Source organism: Callorhinus ursinus, unplaced genomic scaffold, assembly GCF_003265705.2.
Source record: "Callorhinus ursinus isolate GAN/ISIS: 27379988/994484 unplaced genomic scaffold, GSC_fseal_2.0 scaffold11, whole genome shotgun sequence".
Lineage (NCBI taxonomy): Eukaryota > Metazoa > Chordata > Mammalia > Carnivora > Otariidae > Callorhinus > Callorhinus ursinus.
Window position 1 is genome coordinate 47,741,391 of NW_027397073.1, and position 24,305 is coordinate 47,765,695.

The following is a 24,305-nucleotide window of genomic DNA, read 5'->3' on the forward strand; positions in this document are numbered from 1 at the left end:
ACGGCACAGATATCTTAAGCTGGTAAAAAGAACGAGGGCTTAGGTTCCAGATTCACTTAATGAAAATCTGAGAGGTTGAGGGCTTTCATTTCCAAGTATTTAGATCCCCCAAATCACAGCCAGTGTGCTCTTTATTTATCCATCCTGCTATTCCTGGCTCAAACGAGCTTTCTAGATACAAATATGGTCTCTATCTATGATTTTTAAATCATGCATTTCTAATCTAGAAAGCCGTATTTTAAAAAACCCACTGGACAGTATTTACATTTATACTTACAATTTCACATTCCTTACATGTGTGTCCAAGCAATTTTCTTCTCTCTTCTTTTTTCCGAACTACCTCAATATGAGGAAAATTTTGTAAGCTAGTTTCTCTGGAAGAAAAATGAATTAAATTTAAAAATTAATCCATTTGTTACTACAAAGATCTTTGGTTTAGATTTTTAATTAATGAAGGTGAGGGCGCAGAGGAGAAATAATCCCAAAACATTCATTCATTTTATTTGAAATGTTTACTATGTTAGAAAAACATATTTTTTCATGCATTCTTCATTAAATACTTATTAGGTGCTTACTCTATATCAGGTATTTTTATGTATATTGTTCTCTAACTGAAAAAGATAACTATTCCTATTTTTGCCTCCGATTGGCTGAAAATAATATATAAAATAACCTAATTTATTACTATTTAGTTTATGTATTTACTCAGAGAAAGAGAGAGTGAGTGAGTGGGGGGAGAGGCAGAGGGAGAGGGAAAGAGAAAATCCCAAGCAGGCTCCAAGTGGGGCTCGATCTCACAACCCTGAGATCATGACCTGAACTGAAATCAAGAGTCGGATGCTTAACTGACAGAGTCATCCAGGTGCCCCTAAAATAACCTAATTTATAAAGAAATATTATATTATTGAAGTCAGGAATTGGTACTCTATAACATAACCAAGAAAGAGAGTAACTGCCTGTTAACTCAGTTTTCTTTAAGAACCTACATTTCTGGGCTAACCTACTCCCCTCCTCAAAAAAGAGATTCTTCTGTTTGTACGTTCATGGGTCATTTTCTCTAAAAATTTCTTGTGCTGCCTCCACTCACCCTGGATTCTTTAAAATGTCAGGAACAATTATTTGTGCTTGTCCTTAAATGGATCAGATCCTACTGAGAACTACTGGGAACCTAGGAGGGTCAAAGCCACTGAGGTGTGGATTAATGAGATACAGAGTGCTTTGGGAAGAAAAAGCAAGCAGGAAGTACAGAACTTTTTAATATACTGTACCCTCCTTTAAGTTTTAAAGCTCAATATAGAAAAGTCCAAACAAATAGGTAAATGAAGACTTAAGTGATGGTATACATATTTGTTTATATGGATTTTTTTTTTTTTTTAATTTGAGAGAGAGAGAGAGAGAGACCGCGCACATGAGAGGGGGGAGGGTCAGAGGGCGAAGCAGACTCCCGACCAAGCAGGGAGCCCGAAGCGGAACTCGATCCAGGGACTCCAGGATCATGACCTGAGCTGAAGGCAGTCGCTTAACCAACTGAGCCACCCAGGTGCCCTACATATTTGTTTATAATAGAAACATCCCCAGAGAGCTTCAAGAGCCTGACTCACAAAAACTGATTTGTAAAACTACTTGGTAACATATCTACTCCTCTGAGGCATTCTGATCACATGCCCCTCTAGTTGGCAAGCACTTTCTCTCAAAAGGAAGCTTTAATTGCTCTATGTCAAAGTATATGAGGTTATAGGTCTTGTGGGAGCTTAAGCCCAAAAACTCTCAACTTTAGAGCAATCTGTAAGTTAAAAGGACAGATAAAAATTGCTTTCTTTCAAATGGTTTATGGACTCTTAAAAGTTTATACAGAATACATTTTGGCCGTATCCTCTCGAGTATTATTTATTCTGCTACTATTGTTCTAATGCTGCAGGGAATTTCCTAGCAGACTGGCATCTGTACTAGACCTTAAAGCATCGCCTGAGAGATGACTAAGCTTCTTGTCCCTCATACAACACAACCCATCTTCCCAGGGTTTGCTAGTATTGTCTGTGGGGAAAGGAACAACGCTAATCTTAACTTTTACTGTCCTCATGTCTTATACCCACCTCTTGTGTCTCCAGCTATTTAATGGTTTCAGAATAAATAAAACTACTCACACTCTTAAAAAGTTAGTGAACTTTCAATATGAAACATTTGAAATGACAGTTCTCACTCCGCAAGCCTACTTCAAGGAATCTATCCCAAAGATACACAACAATATGAAAAGAAAATGTACAACGTTATTCACTGCAGCATTCTGTGTAGCATAACCGTGAACATCCCAAATACTCATTACTAAGGAATAAACTACAGTACAAACAATAAAGTACTATACAGCTAAAAAGGGAAATGCGGAATACCACTATATGCTATTACGAGTGATGTTCCAGGATACATACTTAAATGAGAAAAGCAAAAGCAAAACAGAGAAAAGTATATATATATAGCATTCTACCATTTGTTTAAGGGGAGAGAGAATGACAATATATTTCTGTACAGATATCAGCTTTTATTTTTTAAAATTGATTGAAAACCGTATTTTTTAATGGTTTTTAAATGGTTACATTTAGGGGGAGGGAGCTAATAGGGTAAAGGGGACAATGATGGAAACTAGACATATCTGAATATACCTTGTTTTGTAGCCTCTGATACCATGTACATATTTTACATAATTAAAAAAAATTAAAGATAAAAAACAACTACAAAATTCAAAAGCAAAATAAAACAAACCTAGGGACTGAGTCAGTGGCATACCTGCCCCAAAAATAATTATTCCAGATGGTTTTAAAACACAGTGACTGGACTGTACATTTATTATTATAGATAGATACACCTTTTCTTTTCATTTTTAGAATTTTTATTTTATGAAAAGGTGCAGGGGCACTTGGGTGGCTCAGTTGTTAAGCGTCTGCCTTCGGCTCAGGTCATGAGCCCAGGGTCCTGGGATTGAGCCCCACATCGGGCTCCCTGCTCAGCGGGAGTCTGCTCTCCCTCTCTCTCCCCCAACCCTGCTTGTGTTCCCTCTCTTGCTGTGTCTCTGTCAAATAAATAAAATCTTAAAAAAAAAAAAAAAGAATCTTAAAAAAAAAAAAGATGCAGATAACATGGTTGTTCTAATAGAATATATCTTAAGAACAAAAAGCCCACAAAGACATCTTAAACCATTTTCATAAATCATATTATTGGTGATAATTTATATTATTCTGAGACTGCTCTAAATATTAAAGAATAAAGTTAAATGAGAAATTATGTGGGTAGCACTGAGAAGTGGGATTCTCAGTAGGGGGAAAGTAGGTACAGATATGAGACAGAAGAGGTTGTTATGTAAAAATCCTGTAGTTCTTTTTTTTTTTTTAAAGATTTTATTTATTTATTTGACAGAGAAACACGGCGAGAGAGGGAACACAAGCAGAGGGAGTGGGAGAGGGAGAAGCAGGCCTCCCGCTGAGCAGGGAGCCCGATGTGGGGCTCGATCCCAGGACCCTGGGATCATGACCTGAGCCGAAGGCAGATGCTTAATGACTGAGCCACCCAGGCGCCCCCAAAATCCTGTAGTTCTGAACTTGAACTGGAGCTATCAATATGAAAAAGTGTAGTTATCTTAAAAAACAAAACAAAAACCTTATTCCTAACTCTGTCCACCTAAAAGATCTAGAAATAATAACTATGGCAATGAGCAACCCTGGTGGTTTGACTAAAACACATGAAACATTTAAATCCATGAGTTCGTAATGACACCACAAATAAAAACTCCCCAGTCACATTTGGGATGCTAGAGTACTATTTCTTTGGAGAACTGGTAAATAAAGGAAAAGAATTAAGCATTTAGCAACAAAACAACAGCTCTTGTCTAATAGTCTTACAGCATCAATAAAAATTCGTCTTGGCCTGTCAGATCCCTAAAATTCTCAACAGAAATAAGTATAAAATAAACTTTGCTTATTGAGTGACTCAATTTGCTAACATTGTAAAACTTGAAGAAAAAAAACAAAAAAATTTTTTGAATTGAATTACTATGATTAAATTCACTTCTAAAATGAATAGTACATGATTAAAAGTTATAGAATTTGCCATCTTTGGGGAAGCCTGGGCAGCTCAGTCAGTTAAGCATCCGACTTCAGCTCAGGTCATAATCTCAGGGTCCTGGGATTGAGCCCCATGTTGGGTTCCCGCTCAACAGGGAAGCTGCTTCTCCCTCTTCCTCTGCCCCTCCCCCTGCTTGTGCTCTCTCTCTCTCTCAAATAAATAAAATCTTAAAAAAAAAAAATTTGCCATCTTTGAATAAAAGGCACAAAGCAGCATTATGGTTCAAAATCAAGATGCTCAGTTTTTCTTTTAAGGTTTAAAAATCCTCATGCGGTAATTCTCAAGCACAACCTAAGGCTTGCCACCTAAAGTCTTATACTATATAACAGTTACAGTATATAACAAATTCCTGAAGTTCAAATAAAGTCCCTAATAAAACAGAACAGGAATAAAAACATTTGTTATAAAAAAGAGAGAAAATAACTATTACCACTGTCAAAAAAAGTAGTGGTAATATAAATTTCCTTATTTGTAGTATTTGTCCTTTTTATGCTTGAGTCCCTCTTTTTGGTTAAGAACATAAGGTAAATGATACGAACTTGACTTTAACCAAAGTAGCAATTTAACAGTTCAGAGGTATTCTGACAAAGATAGCTCTGCTGTACTTCCAATCATATCACTGGTATTAATCAAGACCAACTTACTTTTCATCATCTTTAAAATACGGCTCCACAAATGCTTTTTGTTTGACTTTATCTTGTTTATCACCAGGAACTGTAAACAAAACACACATACCACAAACTGAATGCAAAATTGAGAAATAGCTTTTTTGGAACAAGAATGACCTATATCAAAACTTCATTCTTATTGGATTTCATACTTCAGGCTCTTGGACAACTCGTTTAAATTTTCTGTAACTAATTTTCTCTTTTTCATCTGCATAATGAGGAGGGTGCTGATTATCTTGTTTACCTCAGAATTACTAGAGATAAAAATCTTACCTATAAAACTATTTTAGATTTAAAAACTATATATACAAAGTGTATGTACATATGTGTAGATTATATATAAAGTTATTTTAGACTTCAAAAGAATTATTCTGATGCCCATTATCATTTGGCACCAAACAACAATAAGACAGCTTCTAATATGTTTCACTTATTAGTCCTGCTGATTTTTTTTTTTTAGTAAGCTCTACACCCAATGTAGGGCTTAAACTCACGACCCTGAGATCAAGAGTCACATGCTCCACTGACTGAGCCAGCCAGGAGCCCCAGTCCCACTGATTTTTATAATGTGTCTTTGAGGTAGATTAACTACGAAATAGAGGTTAAAGAATTTTATCAGAAAATTGGTGACAAAATAAGAACGAGAGCTCATGGACCCGAATCCCAAGTTGTCTAGACCCAAACAGCAAACAGCCAACTGCTATTGTGTATTCAAATAATCAAAATTTATCATGCATGGTGCTAAGTTCTGGGGACATGCAATGTCCGACAAGAGAAACCAGGTCTCCTGTCCTCATGGAGTCTATACCACAGTGAGGGAAAAAGACATTAAGCAAGTCGACAGCTAAGGCTTTTCTGAGGAAGGACATGGAAGGTGGTAACTGATGAATAAAAAGAAGTCAGCCACAAGAAGCAGGAGTGGAGAATGTTCTAGGTAAAGGTCCTGAGATGGGAAAAAGTTTGGTATGTTATAAGAACTAAGAGAAGGCCAGTGTGGTTGAGATTGAGTGAAGAAAGGTGTTAGGAAAGATGAGATCGGAGATGTGGGCAAGCACCAGATCATGATGGGCCCTAGAGGCTGAAAGGAGTTTGAATGCAAAGGCAAACCACTGAAGACTTTTGAAAAGAATCTACTTACTGAGGGATAATTTATACAGAAAACACACTGATTTTAAGTATACTAGGATTAATTTTGACAAATGTTTACTCCAGTGTAACTACCATCCAAATCAAGAGAGAGAACTTGCATCACCCCTAGAAGTTTCCTCCTATTCTTCTGCTTCTCAAACAGATGAATGTTCTCTGATGTCTCTTCCCTCCCCCTACGGAGGGATGATTTCTGCCACCACAGCTTAGTTACGCCTGTTTTAGAACTTTGTATTAATGGAATTACATAATATGTACTCTTTTCCATCTTTTGGATCTTTATAGCTCAGTAGGTTTTGGAGATTCATTGTTGAATCGAGTACCCTCCTTTTTGTTGACAAGTAGTATTCCATTAAATGAGTTTACCACAATTCATATTTAGTCACCTGTTGATGGACATATGGGTTATTTCTAGTTTTGAGCTACTGCACATAGCACTGCTATGAACATTCTTGAACACAATGCTTTGCGAAAGTGTTTTCATTTTTCTTGTTTATATACCTAGGAGTGGAATTGCTGGGTACTATGCTGGGTGTATACATAACTTCATAAAAACCTGACAAACCTCAATAAAGCTGTTAAAAAAACCTTGCTGAACTCTTTTCCACAGCACAATTTTATATACCTAACCAGCAGAGTATGAGAGTTCCAGTTGCTCTTTACTCTTGCTAATGTCAGATTATTACCAATCTTCTTAACCATTTCAGTAGGTGTGAAGTAGTATCTCAGGCCCTCCTGTCCAATAATGTTGAGCATATTTACATGTGCTTACCGGCCAAATATCTTTTCATTGAGGGTTTTTATTTTTTTTAGATTTTGTTTATTTATTTGACAGAGAGAGAGACAGTGAGAGAGGGAACACAAGCAGGGCGAGTGGGAGAGGGAGAATCAGGCTTCCCGTCGAGCAGGGAGCCTGATGTGGGGCTCGATCCCTGGACCCTGGGATCGTGACCTGAGCTGAAGGCAGACGCTTTAATGACTGAGCCACCCAGGCGCCCCTCACTGAGGGTTTTTAAATAAGAAAATAATACAATCTAGTTTACATTTAAAATAAATGAGTTTGGAGTCTCTGTAGAGAATAGACTGGAGAGAAACAACTGTCATAAAAGACTAGTCAGGAGGCCTGTAGTAGAACAGGTGGCGAGAAGAGTGGTTTAGACTAGGACAGTGGCTACAGGGATGGAGAGAAGTGATATGAAACATATTTTGGAGATGGTATTGCCAGGGTATCAGACTGGGCATGAAGAGGTAAAAGAAGAAGTCAAATATGACTCCCACATTTCTATCTTTAGTAACTGGGAGGATAGTTACTGAGGTTTAATGAGACCAGGAAAGGTGGCGGAGGGTGGGGGGGATCAAATTTGGGTAGAAAATAAAGATTTCTGATTTGAATAGTTTGGGGTTCAGAAGAGAGAGGACAAGGCTAGGATATATATATATATAGAAACATTTCACTTGGTGTCCACAAGCAGCACATACTCTTGTTTCCCTCCTACTTCACTGGCTCCACCTCCTTCTCAATTTCCTTTGCTGATTCCTCTTTCTTTCTCCAACCTTTCAAAGTTGCCATAGCCCAGAGGTCAGAACTTGAAATGCTTCTCTTTTCTATACTTTGGTGATCTCACTCAGTTTCAGGGCCTTAAGTACTATTATCTACTTGCTGTTGACCTCCTGCCCCCGAAATCATTTCTTTATTCTGGCTGTTTTGTCCAAACTCGACACATATCAATTACCTACTAACATTTCCATTGAATGTCTAGTAAGTATTAACATGTCTAGAACCAAGCTTTTGATATCCTCCCTGAAATTTGTTCTTTCCTAAAAGACTAGGTAGAACTTTGTGATATGAGGGTCAAGAACATGAAATAAATGGACAATAAAATCGTAAACTATATGCTAGGTGACTGGGAAAAATGAAAAAGCCTGAAAGGTTTGGTAAGAAATATTTGGTAAGAAATAAATGGAACCTGGTTTGGATATGTTAAGTTTAAGTTGTTGAAGAGACACAAAAGTAGCATTTGCATTTACATTACATTTCCTGAAAGAAAATGCAGGACTGGGATTCATCAGAGAAGACAAACTAGAGACGCAGAGGTAGTTAATAGAAGCATGAGAGAAAAATATATGTGAGGAAGAAAACAGTCTTGGGATACTCTAGGAAGCAGAAGTTTCCAGAGATCAAACAGTGCAGCACTGCCACAAGAGAAGTGAGAAGAAATTTTGAGATGGTCAGTGTGAGATGTAACTTAAAAAAAAAAAAAAAGGATAGAAATTAATGATTATATCTTGTAAAAGAATATCCCCCTGGCCTTTTTAAGTGAAAACAATTAGCAAAAGGCTCTTCTTGGATGAAAAAAGTGAACTGAACAGTTGTAAATTTTTATCACAAAAGTTGGCTTGGATCAAGTTTTTGCTATGGACTGAGCAAGCAAAAGCCTGCTGTTCTGTACCTGTGGTTAGGGTCTCATTCACTTTGAGCTCATAAGGGCTATATGTATATATGTATGTATGTCTTTATTTTAAAAATTTTATTTATTTATTTGACAGAGAGAGACACAGTGAGAGAGGGAACACAAACAGGGGGAGTGGGAGAGGGAGAAGCAGGCTTCCCGCGGAGCAGGGAGCCCGACGTGGGGCTCGATCCCAGGACCCTGGGATCATGACCTGAGCCAAAGGCAGACACTTAATGACTGAGCCACCCAGGCGCCCCAGGGCTGTATTTTTTTAAAAACTAATGGGAGCACGAGGAAAACATAATCAAGACAGACTATTCCAAAGCAGAAGGTGTGTTCATATATAACCCTTTCACTAGACTAAAAATTCCTTTTTTACTCACAAAAAGAAAATGAGACATTTTGCAAAAATTTTAACTTTCAATTCAGATTATCTAGTTAAGAATTTCACTTAGAGTATTCTTCTTTTGAATGCTACCTTGCCCTATAAACCCTGCTTCTAATGAAAAGAATTTTATTATTTTTAAAAAATTTTTAAAAAAGATTTTATTTATTTTTTTGAGAGACAGAGCAAGAGAGAACTGAGTCGGGAACAGAGGCAGAGGGAGAGGGAGAAACAGGCTCCCTGCTGAGGAGGGGCTTGGTCCCAGGACCCCAGGATCATGACCCAAGCCAAAGGCACACTTAACTGACTGAGCCACCCAGGGACCCTGGTAAGAATTTTAAAAAGACTGGGCACCTGGGTGGCTCAGTCGTTAGGCGTCTGCCTTCGGCTCAGGTCATGGTCTCAGGGTCCTGGGATCGAGCCCCGCATCAGGCTCCCTGCTCTGCAGGAAGCCTGCTTCTCCCTCTCCCACCCCCTCTGCTTGTGTTCCCTCTCTTGCTGTGTCTCTGTCAAATAAATAAATAAAATCTTTAAAAAAAAAGAATTTTAAAAAGACGGATACATATAGTTACATTATTTTGTCTGGGAAGATAAAGCATTCAAACAGAAAATTAGTCTGAATTTTCTGTAAAACTTTCTCCTTCCAACTCTATTACAATGATTATTACTTAACAAAGAATGTTCTCAAAACTTTTTTATGAACTTTATGCACAAGTTATAAAGAAATCGGTAGTATTCAATCAAGATTAATTTCTTAGTTTTTATGAATATTTTATGGTCATATTAATATAAGGGGATGCTGAATGAAAAGTACAGGGAATCCTCTGAACTATTTTCTTTCCTCTGAGCTATTTTTTCGTAACTCTTTTGTTGGTCTGAAATTATCTAACTAAAAGAAATTTATACAAGAAATATGAAATTTTAATTATTAATATATACCCCATCAGGTCTCCATTAACTAGCTTGTTGACTTAATTTACTGAACTAAGTGTAACCGAGAAGCCATAATTAGAAAGAAAATAGCCTTACAGTTTGGTTTCTTTGTGGTAGTTGACAATCCCTCTTCTTCATCTGCCACCTGGGGTAAGCTGTCTGCCAAACAGGATTCATATTCTTCATGTGTTGTCCGATCAAACATATCTTCCAAGCTATCATTCATTTTTCTTTCTCCATCTATGTAAAAGAGCACTGGCTTAGGGCAACAAGCAAGCTTTTTGCTTTCTACGTAGACCAATGTGAAACTTGTAGTAACTGCCACAAAATACACTTGCCTAGGATGTACATGGGGCAACAGTAAACCCCCAAGTCTAGATAGTTACTATATTTACAAAGACTTTATGTTAGGGCTTTAAATGTCCTTTATTCATGTGAAGAGAATGTTTGTTGTTTTCATTATATACATAAAAATCTTTTTCTCCCTATTAGCTCATGTATAATTCATACTACACTAAAACGAGTCCTACCAAAAAACTGTGAGGAATAGAAAATGCATCATAATGATGAAAAATATTAGGTTTAAATAAAATGTGTATAAATAACTGACATTAAAATCTATAGAACTTGCTCATCTGCTTATTTCTTTTTTTTTTTTTTTAAGATTTTATTATTTATCTGAGAGAGCGAGAATGAGAGAGAGAGAGAGCACATGAGAGGGGGGTGGGTCAGAGGGAGAAGCAGACTCCCCGCCGAGCGGTGAGCCTGATGCGGGACTCGATCCCGGGACTCCAGGATCATGACCTGAGCCGAAGGCAGTCGCTTAACCAACTGAGCCACCCAGGCACCCTCATCTGCTTATTTCTAATGTGGTAGCAAAAGAAGTGTTTTCTTACATCATCAATAACACTTGGTAGTTGAGTATTGCTAGAAATAATGAATTCAATTCCTCATTTGATATGTTAAGTGCTAAATTCATCCTCAGAGTACTAACTACAGTTCCCACTATATAATCACATTTTGAAAAATGGCAGTTTACTACAAAACAGAAATAGATCCAGTTGGCTAACACACATGATAGAGCAGAAGCCTGCTCAGATTCCTCTCTATAAAATAACCACCACCTCCCTCAATCCATGGTGTTCTAGCACCCTTACCCTATTTTATCTTTCTCCAGAACTTAGCATCTATTATACCACATATTTGATTATTTCTCCCCTTAAATTAGAAGGTAAGTTCCACGAAGTAGGTACTTTTGTTCTGTTTACTCATTTTTCCAGTTCCTGAAACACTTCCCTATAGAATTGAAGCTCAATATTTACTGAATGATTAAACATTATTTCTTTTCACACTGAGGATCAAATTTGTAAATAATATATAATTTCTATGTGCTAGGCAGTGTGTTAGGTAGGTATTCCCAAAGTATCCTGTATATGCTGTTAATAATTCACAATGTTAAATCACTAGTTTGTTTTTCTTTTTAATTAAAAAAAATTTTTTTTTTTTTTTTTTTGAGAGAGAGAGGGTGTGAGCAGGGAGGGAGGGGTAGGAAGGAGAGGGAGAGAGAGAATCTTAAGGAGACTTCACACCCAGCATGGAGCCCGATGCGGGGCTCAATCCTGAGATCATGACCTGAGCCTAAATTAAGAGTCAGATGCTTAACCAACTGAGCCACCCATGTGCCCCACTAATTTATTTTTTTTGGGTCTGACTTCTGACTGAAATACTTGACAACAGAGACTATATCCTTATTAATCTTTCTATCACAGCATCTGGGAAGTCTAATACACAGTAGAAATATAAAACATATTTTTGAACTGAAATATTAGCAGTCATTGGGGTATTTTATTGGTATGATTCATTTTTAACCAATTCTAAGTATTAAAAAGATCTACCTTATGGGTAAAATGCACGGGACTATCTTTTTCCACATATGGCTTTAAAAATATCTCCTATCCTAGGTGCTGGTCTTACACTCCTCCACTGAGTGGGAAGGGCTGCTTGCTTGCTTTGAACTTGGGTAGGTCTTCGTGACACTATACAACTTCTGAGGCCAGATCATAAAAATACCATGCACTTCTGCATTGTTATTTTTGGGATGCTGACTCTGGGACCCTAGTCTCCATGTGATGAGGAAGCTCAAACTGCCCCACGTGGAAAGGCCATATGGAGAAGCCCTGAAATTAAATGAAGAGAGATGCCAAGCCACCCTCAGCTTGTCTACCCCTCTGCTGTTCCAGTTCTAGCTACCATTTGCCTACAACTGCATAAGAAACCCTGGGACAGAACCATCCAGCCAAACTCTTCCTGAACCATAGAAACTGTGAAAGATAAGAAAATGACTGTTGTCTTAATCCTTTAAGTTATCGGAGTGGTTTATTATAATAGCAATAGTACTCACAATATCTTATGTAGCCAAAACTGTCTCCACTCATTAGTTCAAATTCTAACCTCACTTCCAAATGATACTTGCTTCAAACGTATTTGGGAAACCATCATATTCTTTGAATTAACTAGATAAATTTGAAGCCAAAGTAGTCGTACTTTAGTTTTACATTTTCTTTTTTTAAACAGAAATAAGGAAAACATTATCGGGAGCTGGTACCAGACAAAATAATCTTAAAAGCAAAGTACCTTCTTAAGAAGAAAGTTACTTAAGTGTCATTCACTATAAAAGGACAATAAATCACTGTTAAGGTTTTTTCTTTTAATAGGTAGGCCTTTCAACGTAGGCAGCCAGCTACTTGATTGTATGGTTACTCATTCCTAAAGAACAAAGAATTAAGGCAAAGACTACTACAATTTTTCCTCACTTACTGCAGTTAGGGCAGCAAGAGACAGTGTTTCTTTTTTTCTTTTTTATAAGATTTATTTGAGAGAGGGAGAGAGAGTCAGAGAGAGAGTGCACAAGCAGGGAGAGGGGCAGAGGGAGAGAGAGAGAGGGGAAGAAGGGTACTCGCTGAGGAGGGAAGCCCCATGTGGGGCTCAATTCCATGACCCTAAGGATCATGACCTGAGCTGAAACCAAGAGTCAGATGCTTAACTGACTGAGCCACCAGGCATCCTGAGATAGAAGTGTTTCAAAAGAAGTGGGGACAAGATTGGCTTCAGCCCCGGGGAAGGAAGATTACAGAATATTCAGAACAAGATAGGGAATGTACATATAGACTGTCTTCAGTTTCTAACAGATGATCACTGGAAAATGTCCTTGCTTTTGGCCCTGCATCCTCTGTGGCAGGTCCTAACCCTTAGCATAAGAGTGTAAGTGACACTATTCCTGGCCTAGTTGATCTCATGACATATGCCTCTGTAGTTAGGGATGTTGCTAAGGTGGTGCCAACCAAAATCCTTCCACTGTTCCTGCCTCTTTTGGAAAATCAAGACTTTAGATGAAGAATTAATAGTCTGTTATCACAAAAGGCCAAATCCCCTTTTCTGTAGAAGCAGAATATGGCAGGGTAACTCAGCATATATACTATTATTCTTAGTTTACTGCTAATTTACAAGTCTATACAAATACTTCTCAGCAGACCCTCCCCTTTTCACCTTATCAAATTGCTTTGCAAATTCCTATTTCTAAGACAGGACTCTCAAGATTCCCTTCTACAAAAAATTATCTAGGGATAACACCAGGGATCAGCAAATTTTTTCTTAAAGGGTCAGTCAGGAAATATTTTTGGCCTGTGGGCCCAATAAGGTCTGCAGCTACTACTCAGCTCTGCTGTGGTACCATGCAAGCAGCCATTGGCAACACATAAACAAATAAGTGAAACTGTGTTCTAATAAATCTTTACTTATAAAACTGGCAGCTGGCTGTGGTTTGCTGAATCCTGGAAACAATTTGAATTCTTCCTGGAAAACAAAAAAGATTTTGGCTAAGGATTTTTTGCCCTTGAAATACTGAAACTGAGCTTTACTGAGAGAAATCTATTTATCAGAAGAAAAAAAACCTGGTTTATGGTGAAGAGGTAACTTGTGGTCATCAATGCAATGGTACAACTATAAACTTCCTTCCACATTTTTATTAAATAAAAAAAGAAATCAAATCTTACTTGGGCTTTTTTCTCCCTTCTGCTCCTGCTTCTTCATTTTTAAAAGCACAGTTTCACTAACCAATGTGCAGTCCATGTCCACTGTCTCTCCTCCTGCTAATCTTGACTGACTGCCATCCTAAATATTTAAAAATTCAAAAAATTTAACAATTATCCCACATGGTCTTATATATTACTTTTTAAAAATTCTGGTAAAATATACATAGCATGAAATTTATCATTTTTACCATACTTTAAGTATACATTTCAGGAGCATGAAGTTATATTTACTTTTACCTTAGGAATATATAGATTTAGGTTTTATTGCCTGTAAAACATTTTAGCTTCAATATACAAGCATCCTCTCTTAAGCCCATGAAAAGAAAGACTGCTGCCAAGGAAGGGAGAGTTGTGCACTACTCAACTCCCTGGGCTTCTCCTCCCTTTCTTCTCCAGTTGGTCTCACAGTAATGAATGTCAGTGTACACACAACAAATTTCATACTGTAGCAAGTTAAATACTTCATTAATATGCTCCCAAGTGAAAGAGAACTTCTCAAACTATGTAGAACCTAAATACAAGCCAAAAGAGTTATTTCCACCAGGAATTTTAATTTTACTATTTTTTTTTTAAGAGGTAGGGAGGGGCAGAGGGAGAGGGAGACAGAGAATCTTAAGCAGGCTCCACACTGGATGCAGGGCTCAATCTCACGACCCTGAGATCATGACCAGAGCCAAAATCTAGAGTTGGACATTTAACTGACTGAGCCACCCAGGCACCCCAGAATTTTAATTTTTAAAGAAATATACAGTATTTAAAAAATAGCCAACTAGGAAAATGAATTTTTTTCTTGATGGTAACATTATTTTTAAAGCTAATCAAGGCATATGAATTATTTTGATAAAATATAAAATTATTAAGGGGCACGTGCGTGGCTCAGTCAATTAAGTGTCTGCCTTCAGCTCAGGTTATGGTACCAGAGTCCTGGGATCCAGCCCTGTGTCAAGCTCCCTGCTCAGTGAGAAGTCTACTTGTCCCTCTGCCCCTCCCCCCGCTCGTGCTTGCTCTCTCTCAAATAAATAAAATCTTTAAGAAATATATATATAATTATTAGAATATGTAACTAGCATTTTTCATTATTTTAAAGCCATAATAATATTTTCCAGCAAAGGTCTTTTTAAAAATTTTTTCTTTAGAGAGGGAAAGAAAGAGGAGGGGCAGGGGGAAAGGGAGAGAGAGAGTCTTAAGTAGGCTCCACACCCAGTGCAGAGCCCAACGTGGGGCTTGATCTCATGACCCCGAGATCATGACCTGAGCTGAAATCAAGAGTCAGACGCTTAACTGACTGAGCCCCCTCAGGTGTCCCAGCTAAGGCTTTTAAAGTCAGAAGGTATTATTACCCTTTCAAAAATATCATAAAGTTAGAAAAATTAGCATATTTATTTCTTACTTTTCTGAATGAATAAATCAGGTTTTAAGAGGTATGTGATTATCTTAAGGTCACAGAATGAGTTAGGGGAGGAGGGTGACTAACAACTTACTAGAATAACCACATGGGCCTTGGTTTTACTTTCTAACTTACCTTTGTATCTATTAGAGTAATATCCATTTTATATTGAGAAAGGTCTGCTCCTGGATCTATGCTCCACTGGATATTTTCAAAGGATACATCTTCAGTAAGGAGAAAAAAATACAATTAAAATGGATTTTAAACATTCTTACTACTTTAAAACGTAATGGGATCCACAGAATGTGAAAAAAGATTTGCAAATCATTATCTGCTAACAGGGTTGTATCTAGGACACATAAAGAACTCTCACAACTCAATAAGATGACAAATACCCCAACTGAAAATGAGCAAAGAATCTGAATAGACAGTCCTTCAAAGAAGGGAATTGGCAAATAAGCACATGATAAGATAGCAGTAGCCATCAGGGAAAGGCGAATCAAAACCACAATGAGGTAACACTTCACACCCAATAGGATGGCTAGAATCAAAAAGACAGATAACAACAAGTATTGGTGAGAATGTGGAGAGATGGGAACCTCATGTGCTGCTGGTGAGAATGTGAAATGACAGACACTTCGGAAAACACATAGTTCCTCAAAAGGTTAAAGAGAGTTAGCATATGGTCCAACAATTCTACTCCTATATGTAACTCAAGAAAAATGAAAACATACATCTACATAAAATTGTACATCAATGTTCATAGCAAGCATTATTTATAATAGTGAAAAAAGTGAAAATAAAAGAAGTCACAAAAGATCATATATTGTATGATTCCGTTTATATGAAAACACAGAATAGGCAAATCTATAGAGACAGAGGGTAGGTTAGTGGTTGCCTAGGATTGGGGAAGAGGGGAGAGGAATGCAGAATGATTGCTAATGGATACTGTTCTTTACTTAGAAAATTTTTTTTCTTCAAATAGAATTAACATACAGTGTTATATACGTCTCAAATATACAATGGTTCAACATTTCTATATACTTCTCAGTGCTAATCAAGAAAGTGTACTCTTAATCCCCTTTACCTATTTCACTCATTCCTATCCCCCCACCTCCCCTTTGGCAACCATCAGTTCGTTCTCTGTATTTAAGAGTCTGCTTTGGTTTTGCCTCTTCTGTTTATTTGTTTCTTAAATTCCACATATAAGTGAAATCATATGGTTTCTGTCTTTCTCTGTCTGACTTATTTCACTCAGCATTATATCCTCTAGGTCCATCTGCGTTGTTGCAAAATGGCAAGATTTCATTCTTTTTTATGGCTGAGTAATATTCCACTGTATATACATAACCACATCTTTTTTAAATCCATTCATTTATCTATGGACACTTGGGTTGCTTTCATATCTTGGCTATTGTAAATAATGCTGCTATAAACATAGGGGTCCATATATCTTTTTGAATTAGTATTTTCATTTCCTTTGGGTAAACACCTAGTAGTGGAATTATTGGATCATATGGTAATTTTATTTTTAATTTTTTGAGGAACCTCTACACCGTTTTCCATAGTAGCAGTACCAATTAGCATTCTCACCAATGGTGCATGAGGCTTTGTTTTTCTCTACATCTGTCATAATTTGTTACTTCTTGCGTTTTTGCTTTTAGCCATTCTGACAAGTATAAAGTGACATCTCATTGTGGATTTAATTTCTATTTCCCTGATGATTAGTGATGTGGAATATCTTTTCATGTGTGTTGGCAATCCGTATGTCTTCTTTGAAAAAATTTCTGTTCAGGTCCTCTGCCCATTTTTAAATTGAATTATTTGTGTTTTTGGTATTGAGTTGTGTAAGTTCTTCACATATTTTGGATATTAACTTAATGGGTACTATTCTTTTTGAGGCGATAAAAACGTTCTAAACTCAGACTACAGTAATGGTTGTACAACTCTGAGTATACAAAACAACTGACTTGTACACTTTAATGAGTGATTTTTATATCAAAAATTGTTTTTTTTTAAGATTTTATTTATTTATTTGACAGAGAGAGACACAGCGAGAGAGGGAACACAAGCATGAGGAGTGGGAGAGGGAGAAGCAGGCTCCCTGCCGAGCAGGGAGCCCGATGTGGGGCTGGATCCCAGGATGCTGGGATCATGACCTGAGCCGAAGGCAGACACTTAACGACTGAGCCACCCGGGCACCCCTCAAAAATTGTTTTAAAAGTTAAAATTGTAACATTGTTTGAAGGAGTTTTCAATGTATGTGGACATGCATGACAACTACATAAAGCACAAAGAACACGAAGTGGCATAATATTAACTTTAAATTGTGAAAGGTTAAGTAGGGTTTATCATCCCTAGAGCAGTCATGAGAAAAAAAAAACAAAAACTCAAAACCAAAAATGTAAAAAAAATCAGAAATGAGGTCTCTTGCTGCAGCAACGCGAGTGGGAGCACCAGGCGCCGGGCTTGGAGCGGAACTCCACGGATCGCTTTAAGAAAATGGCAGACAAGCCGGACATGGGGGAAATCACCAGCTTCGATAAGGCCAAGCTGAAGAAAACGGAGACGCAGGAGAACACCCTGCCAACCAAAGAGACCATTGAGCAGGAGAAGCGCAGTGAAATTTCCTAAGAACCTAGAGGATTCCCCACGCCCGAGGATTCGAGACCCCAGTCGTGATGTGGAGGAAGAAGAGCCACCTGCAAGATGGACACGAGCGACAAGCTGCACTGTGAACCTGGGCACTCCATGCCGACGCCACCGGCCTGCGGGTCTCTGAGGGGACCCCCCCCCAATCGGACTGCCAAATTCTCCGGTTTGCCCTGGGATATTATAGCAAATTATTTGTATGTTTAATGAAAATAAAACACACCTCGTGGCATGAAAAGAAAAACAGAAATGGGAGTGAAGAAAGTGTTTTCATACAGAGACTGAAACTCTTGCCTTCTAGAAGAACACTAAAGAATGTGCTTCAGGAAGAAAAGGAAAATAAACCCAGAATAAAGGAAAAACTTTGCAATAAAGAATAAAAGAAAAAATACTACATATGAAGTACAGAAATATTTGGTGGCCAAAAAAACAAAAAGACTCATTTAAACACAGCAAAATTATGAAAAGATTAACATACCTATTAAGAGTAAAAAAGGTTTTCAAACAAGAAGTTAAAAACCCACATAAATGTATATACACATATGTTTATACATATACACGTAAAGGCAAAGAAAAAGGACAGGCTACCTGTGGGGGGAGGAACAAGGTTTGGATGATGAAAATTTTACTTTATGTATTTTAAAACTCCACATAGTTTAAAATTTGTAAAGCTTTTGTAAAGAAAATAAGAAATTACATAAAATAGGTAAATCCACAAAATCACCTAAAAAGTAGGTATTAAAGACCTCAATTCATTTTTTCAAAAAGCATGAGAGCAAGAAAATCACATGCAAAATGAAACCAGTGAGAATCATCCCGTAAGCACAGAAATATGCAGGAAGAAATGTTTTTCCTAAAACAATTCAGTATATTCAAAGAATGTATATTGTGTAACACTCGAGATCATTAAAAAAGAGTGGAAATACTATCTATAGTAAACATACCTTGACTGTTTTGTACAGACTTTGTTTTAGCAACTCTACATGGATTTAACTGAAGAACGGATGTAAGTTCACATGCTCCACGGACTGACCTGGCTATTTTTACTGGCTCATGAGAATCAGTTCCCTTAAACAGAAAGAATTATTAGCATCTAGATGAAATAATGAACAACCATTTTAATAAAAATACTTGAAGATTTAACACAAACCTTCATATCATCGAAAAGATTCTCGGTCTCCAAACTTTCACGTGGACGTAGAGGGATTTTAAAGATGGGATTTTCTTCCTTGATTTGTAATGGTGTTTTATTATCTGGAGATGATTTACCCAAGGACTGGAGGATACACTCCTGTAAACAGGGCTCCTCTGGGGAATCTCTGGTTAACACACTGCTTCCGCTCAAGGCCTTGCGGCTTGAGGAAGAGCCCTTTGGAATGGGCTTCAAGGCCTCAAAGAGAGTCACTTGCCTAAATCTGATTTTAGAGGTCTCACTTCCTTGGCTTTTCTCTTGACGCTGAATAGCTGAAAATCGATCAGACAGATCTAGAGGTTTATCCATCACATAGTCTCCATTCACAGAAGAATGACCATCCAGTAAAAAAGGAAAGGCATTTTCTTTATCAAAAGAGGCTTGGGGGCAGCTAACTTCATCTTCAGTTTCTTCCTCAATTTTCTTTCTTTTGGATGTTCTGCCTCCCAGTGATTTCAGGGATACCGCATGTTTGTCTTTATCAGTGACAGCATCTTTAATGTGATCAAAACCATCCTGTTCATTTTTGGATTCACTTACATTTTTATTGATAAGCATCTGCTTATTTGAAGATGAATGGCTAATGATCTTGTTCACTTCAGACCCAAGATTATGATGTGTGAAAAGGGCACTATCTTCAGATTTTGATCTAGTTTTCTCTGATCTAGAAGTAGAAATGTTGTTGAAGGGTGCTGTTTTCAGAAGTTTTTTCCCAGTCTCTAAGAGAGAAGGGGACAAACTTGTATTCAAACCTAAACTACGTTTCACATTAGAGGTAGCCCCAAATACAGGAGAAGATACCCGAGTAGTCAATTCTTCTTGAGAAGGAGTCTTTGATTTAGAATCTGAAAATCTAAAAAAAATAAGGAGTGGTAAAACTTTCTTCCTACTGAAGAAATAGGGTAAAAATTGTAAGACAAGCATATGAGAAAACTTACACTAATATAGAATTATTAATAATAAGGGTTTTAGCCATGTATTAGACTCAGATGATTAACCAACATTTGAAATAGGGTAGAGGTGTCTGCTTTTCTTCATTTGGCTGACAAAAAGCAGAGGAAAAATGATACAGTAAATCTATCTCAATACCTTGATATTCCTATCCATAAATATTTTTCCTAAGTAATTTAAACAACTTCACTAATATAAGAAAATCATATTTTAATAAATTCCACTAGAGACCCAAATTCTTTTGTTGATATGAAATCTCTTCATAAGTAACTTCAAGAAACAAAATCCTTCTACTACAGAATTGAATGTAACTTAAGAGCCAGCCTGCCTGTAGCAGAGCAGACAGCTGTGATAGTACACTAAAGTATTAGGTTTAAGTTTGAAGATGTGGAATGGGTAAGAGCTCCGGCTCTAGTCCTTAAGAGTTATGTGGTGTTAAATAAGGCATTTAATCTCTGTAGAGCTGAATTTTTGTCGACTAAATAGGAGTAATAAAACCTACTTTAATGAATTACTTTGATGACAAATTAAATATGATATATGCATCTAAAACTAAAAGCACTTTTAAAAAAAAGCAAGACAATACATAAATATAGGTATTATTAGTGGATGTTCTGAAATTAGTAAATGAGATGCAACACAATCTTGAAAATTCATCGAAGCTTATAGATGCATTTTATAACATCTAGTTTTTGGAAAAACAAACAGAGACTGGGTCTTTATAGAAGCAGAGGAACAAGGCTGGAAACTCTTAAATAATGCTTGATAGAAGTACAGAAAGAACCTAAAAAATAATATCTCTCCATAGTAATGCAAAAGGTCCTCAATTCATCATAAAGTGGGGAACACATGTATTTTTAAAAGATTTATTTATTTGAGAGAGAGAGAGAATCTCCAGCAGACTCCCTTCTGAGCATGGAGCTTGACTTGGGGCTCAATCTCATGACCCTGAAATCATGATATGAGCTGAAATCAAGAGTAGGACGCTTAACTGATTTCGCTACCCAGGCACCTCATGGGAAAAATATTTTTTAAAATAAAAATTAATACAGGTTCTTGGCTGGCTCAGTTGGTAGAATACATAACTCTTGATCTCAGGGTCCTGAGTTTATGCCCCATGATGGGCATGGAGCCTGCTTAAAAATAAATAAATAAATAAATACAACCAGAATGACAAACTATATGCTGACAGAAACAGTTTGATTATACAGAACTTACTGAAATGAGATCTCACCAATAGTCTAAGTTTTTTACCAAAGTGCCCCAAATTACCTTAAACTGTCTTCATTGTTTCTTATAGATTCCTCAAAAGGTTGTTTCTTGTGATCTTCTAGACATTGATAGAATTCATCACCAAGAGGGCTCATGGGACCCTGAGATTCCTTCAATAGTAAAATATAAAGTACATAGATACAATGAAAGATTATTCATTCTTAAAGAGGAATGAAATGTTGATATATGCTGTGATGTGGATGAACCCCAAAAAAGACTAAGTGAAAGAAGCCAGACTCAAAAGCCACATGATGTAGGATTCCATTTATATGAATTATCCAGAATAGGCAGATCTTTAAGGATAAAAAGCAGACTGGTGGTTGCCAGGGGCTGTGGGTAGTAGGGAATGAGAATTGAATGTTTAACAGGTACCAGTTTTATTTTGGGGTGATGAGAATGCTTTGGAACCAGAGAGGTGGTAGCTGCATAATACTGTAAATGTATTAAATGCCATGAACTGTAGACTTTAAAATGGTTAATTTTATGTTATGTGCATTTCACCACGATAAAAAAAAATATGAAGTACTTCTAAGTTTAAAGAGAGAAAGCCATCAATATTTTACTATTCTACATAAGTACATTCTATTACTGGTATGTAAAACTCCATCAACTCCAATTCCAAAACACACTAAGATGAGGCAAAAGGAATAAAGATAGTTATTTATGCTGATAGGAGATGAATTTAAAAGAGAGCAGTGCTTCTCAAACTTTAAGATGCATTCAAATCAACCGGGGATCTTGTGAAAACACAAGTTCTCTTGCAGTAGGTCTGGAGTGGGGTCTGAGATTCTCCAACAAAACTTTAAGGTGACCCAGATGCTGTTGGCCTATGGATCACACCTTGAGCAGCACGTCTTTAGAGATTAGCTCCCTTAATATATTTAATATATAAACTACTTACTTGTCAGGTTTATGGGTAGGAGGGAATTAGAAATCATTAAAACACATTTGAAGTTCAAAGGTTAAAAACTACCCACTACCACTTGAAGAGTGATTTAAAACTAGAAAGAACAAAAACAAAATCCAAACATGAAAAATCAATTCCATTTTTAAGAATTTAACAGTAAGACAATTTTATAAGAGCAAATATACATTTACTGACTAAAGCAAAGGAATATATTTTAAAGTTGCATCAAAATAAAACAAAATTGAAGAGTAAGCTTTCTATTTTTAGGGATCACTTAAGGAAAAAAAGTGAATGTGCCTGATGTAAGGAAGTACTAAAAAAATGAAAAGAAATTCATGGGATCAATTTCTGACCCAATCCCTAAGAATGAGATTGCACATATAAGGACAAAAAAACTAAAGCATCTACAGCAGTCCCAAGAATTCAGCCTGTTTTCCAAAACAAACCCCAGTTTAAAGGCTACTGAAAAATTCCAATAAATTCTGACACCAACCTTAAAGTTTAAGTCTTCAGTAAGACAAAACAAGCTAGGGGTAGGGAGGATACAGGAAGCAGGGAAGGGTTGGTCAAACCCTCCACGCCATCATCACTTCCCTAAATTTTGATTCAACCCACAACCTGTAATACGAAGAATTCTAAAGACTTCAGGTTTTTGGGATGCTGGGGTAGATAATATAAATGGGCCCTTCTAACCATATCAATTTTGTTCTAGGCCTTTATCCCTTGATCCTTGGATAAAATAACTTCTCTTGCTCAATTCTCTAACAACCGACCTAAAAGGACACCAGTTAATTCATATTATCACCAAACTAAACAATTACTTACAGATTCCTCTTGAACACTAAATCCAAGTGTTTCAGCAACAACTGTAGCTAAATTAAAAGATGACTTATCGGTAGGACAACTGCTTGTTCCATGTGTTTCTAAATAAGAAAAAAAAACCCACAATTATGTAATTGCAGAAATGAGATGTATTGAAAAAAAGAGGCTCAAAGAACTACTTTATCGATGGTACCGGATAATTTTAAAATTCTGTGCAAAAAAGTCCAAAATATCTATCATAAATGGCAATAAACTGCAGGTATCTATCATTTACATTTGCCAAATTTTTTCAGCTAAGATTTTCTATTTTTCCTAAATGAACGGAATGCAATGGGCAGATTATTTTTCTTATTGCCACTGAATAAAAACCCTAAAAAAATCATATATAATTGCGATGGATTTCTTGTAGTTTAAGATATGGCATGAATATAAAACCATATTTATAATATCTTTCATGAAAACATACTTTGTGGGAGAGATTTTCAGCACTGCATAATTTTCAAGATTAAAGCTAAAACATACATAATTACCTGCATTCAAGTATTTTACAAAGTTTTATGTGTACAGAGTTTCAACAAATCAACAGGTGTTTATGGGGCACATATTAAATTCTAGGTATTGTGCTAGGCACTAGATGAAAAGAAAAAAAGTTCTTGTCCTCAAAGAGATTAAGGGGTGATACAGGTGAAACAGAAAGGTAAAAAAGAGAATTGCAATAAAATGTGATAAACATTAAAGGTGCATAAGGAGTGATTTAAACAGAGAGGAAGAACTCCTAAATCTGCCTTGGGTTATCAGGGAAAGCTATAGCCAGTGATGCCTCAGCTGACCCCTTGAGAACAAGAGGATCTGGACAGGTCACCTGGCCCAGGGACAGAGGGAAGGACTCTAAGTATGTGTAAGGGTTCAGATACGTGAATTGCTGGAAATCAAAATGCAAAAGATGTAACTATAGTAGGACATAAGCCCAGATAGGCCAGTGAGGGATCTCTCGCTCTCTCTCACTCCCTGGCGTATGGAGAGGTGAAGAGTGCAATCCTTCCCCTACTGGATTCAACTGGAATGACTGGGAGATAATACAGAACACAGACCACTTTTTCAGCTTTGAACAGAAGCTGCAGCTAAGAATGGAGACAATTGAGGGGTTATTTTGGGGCACCTGGGTGGCTCAGTCATTAAGCAGCTGCCTTCAGCCTCAGGTCATGATCCCGGGGTCCTGGGATCGAGCCCCGCATCGGGCTCCCTGCTCCTTGGGAGCCTGCTTCTCCCTCTCCCACTCCCCCTGCTTGTGTTCCCTCTCTTGCTGTGTTTCTGTCAAATAAATAAAATCTTT

General features: G+C 37.1%; 2 protein-coding genes across 7 annotated transcripts in view; one reads left to right on the forward strand and one right to left on the reverse strand.

The window, feature by feature from the left end:
• The window catches only part of RBBP8 (RB binding protein 8, endonuclease), a 110,338-nt gene that overhangs the window by 7,137 nt on the left and 78,896 nt on the right, over positions 1-24,305 (reverse strand). For all 6 annotated transcript variants that reach the window (XM_073898416.1, XM_025886763.2, XM_073898415.1 and 3 more), the window contains 9 exons: positions 22,976-23,073; positions 21,244-21,353; positions 18,979-19,873; positions 18,773-18,896; positions 15,312-15,400; positions 13,751-13,868; positions 9,795-9,938; positions 4,758-4,827; positions 278-374 (listed from right to left, as the gene is read on the reverse strand). In XM_073898416.1, coding sequence (XP_073754517.1) covers positions 278-374; positions 4,758-4,827; positions 9,795-9,938; positions 13,751-13,868; positions 15,312-15,400; positions 18,773-18,896; positions 18,979-19,873; positions 21,244-21,353; positions 22,976-23,073 — 1,745 coding nt within the window. The remainder of the gene's footprint in view (positions 1-277; positions 375-4,757; positions 4,828-9,794; positions 9,939-13,750; positions 13,869-15,311; positions 15,401-18,772; positions 18,897-18,978; positions 19,874-21,243; positions 21,354-22,975; positions 23,074-24,305) is intronic.
• Positions 17,605-18,097, forward strand: LOC112835215 (thymosin beta-10-like). Its single transcript, XM_073897980.1, has one exon. It carries the CDS (start codon positions 17,679-17,681, stop codon positions 17,808-17,810), a length of 132 nt encoding a protein of 43 aa, XP_073754081.1. The 5' UTR covers positions 17,605-17,678; the 3' UTR covers positions 17,811-18,097.

Coding starts and splice junctions, on each gene's coding strand:
- LOC112835215 (XM_073897980.1), top strand. CDS start 17,679: ATGGCAGACAAGCCGGACATGGGGGAAATCACCAGCTTCGATAAGGCC.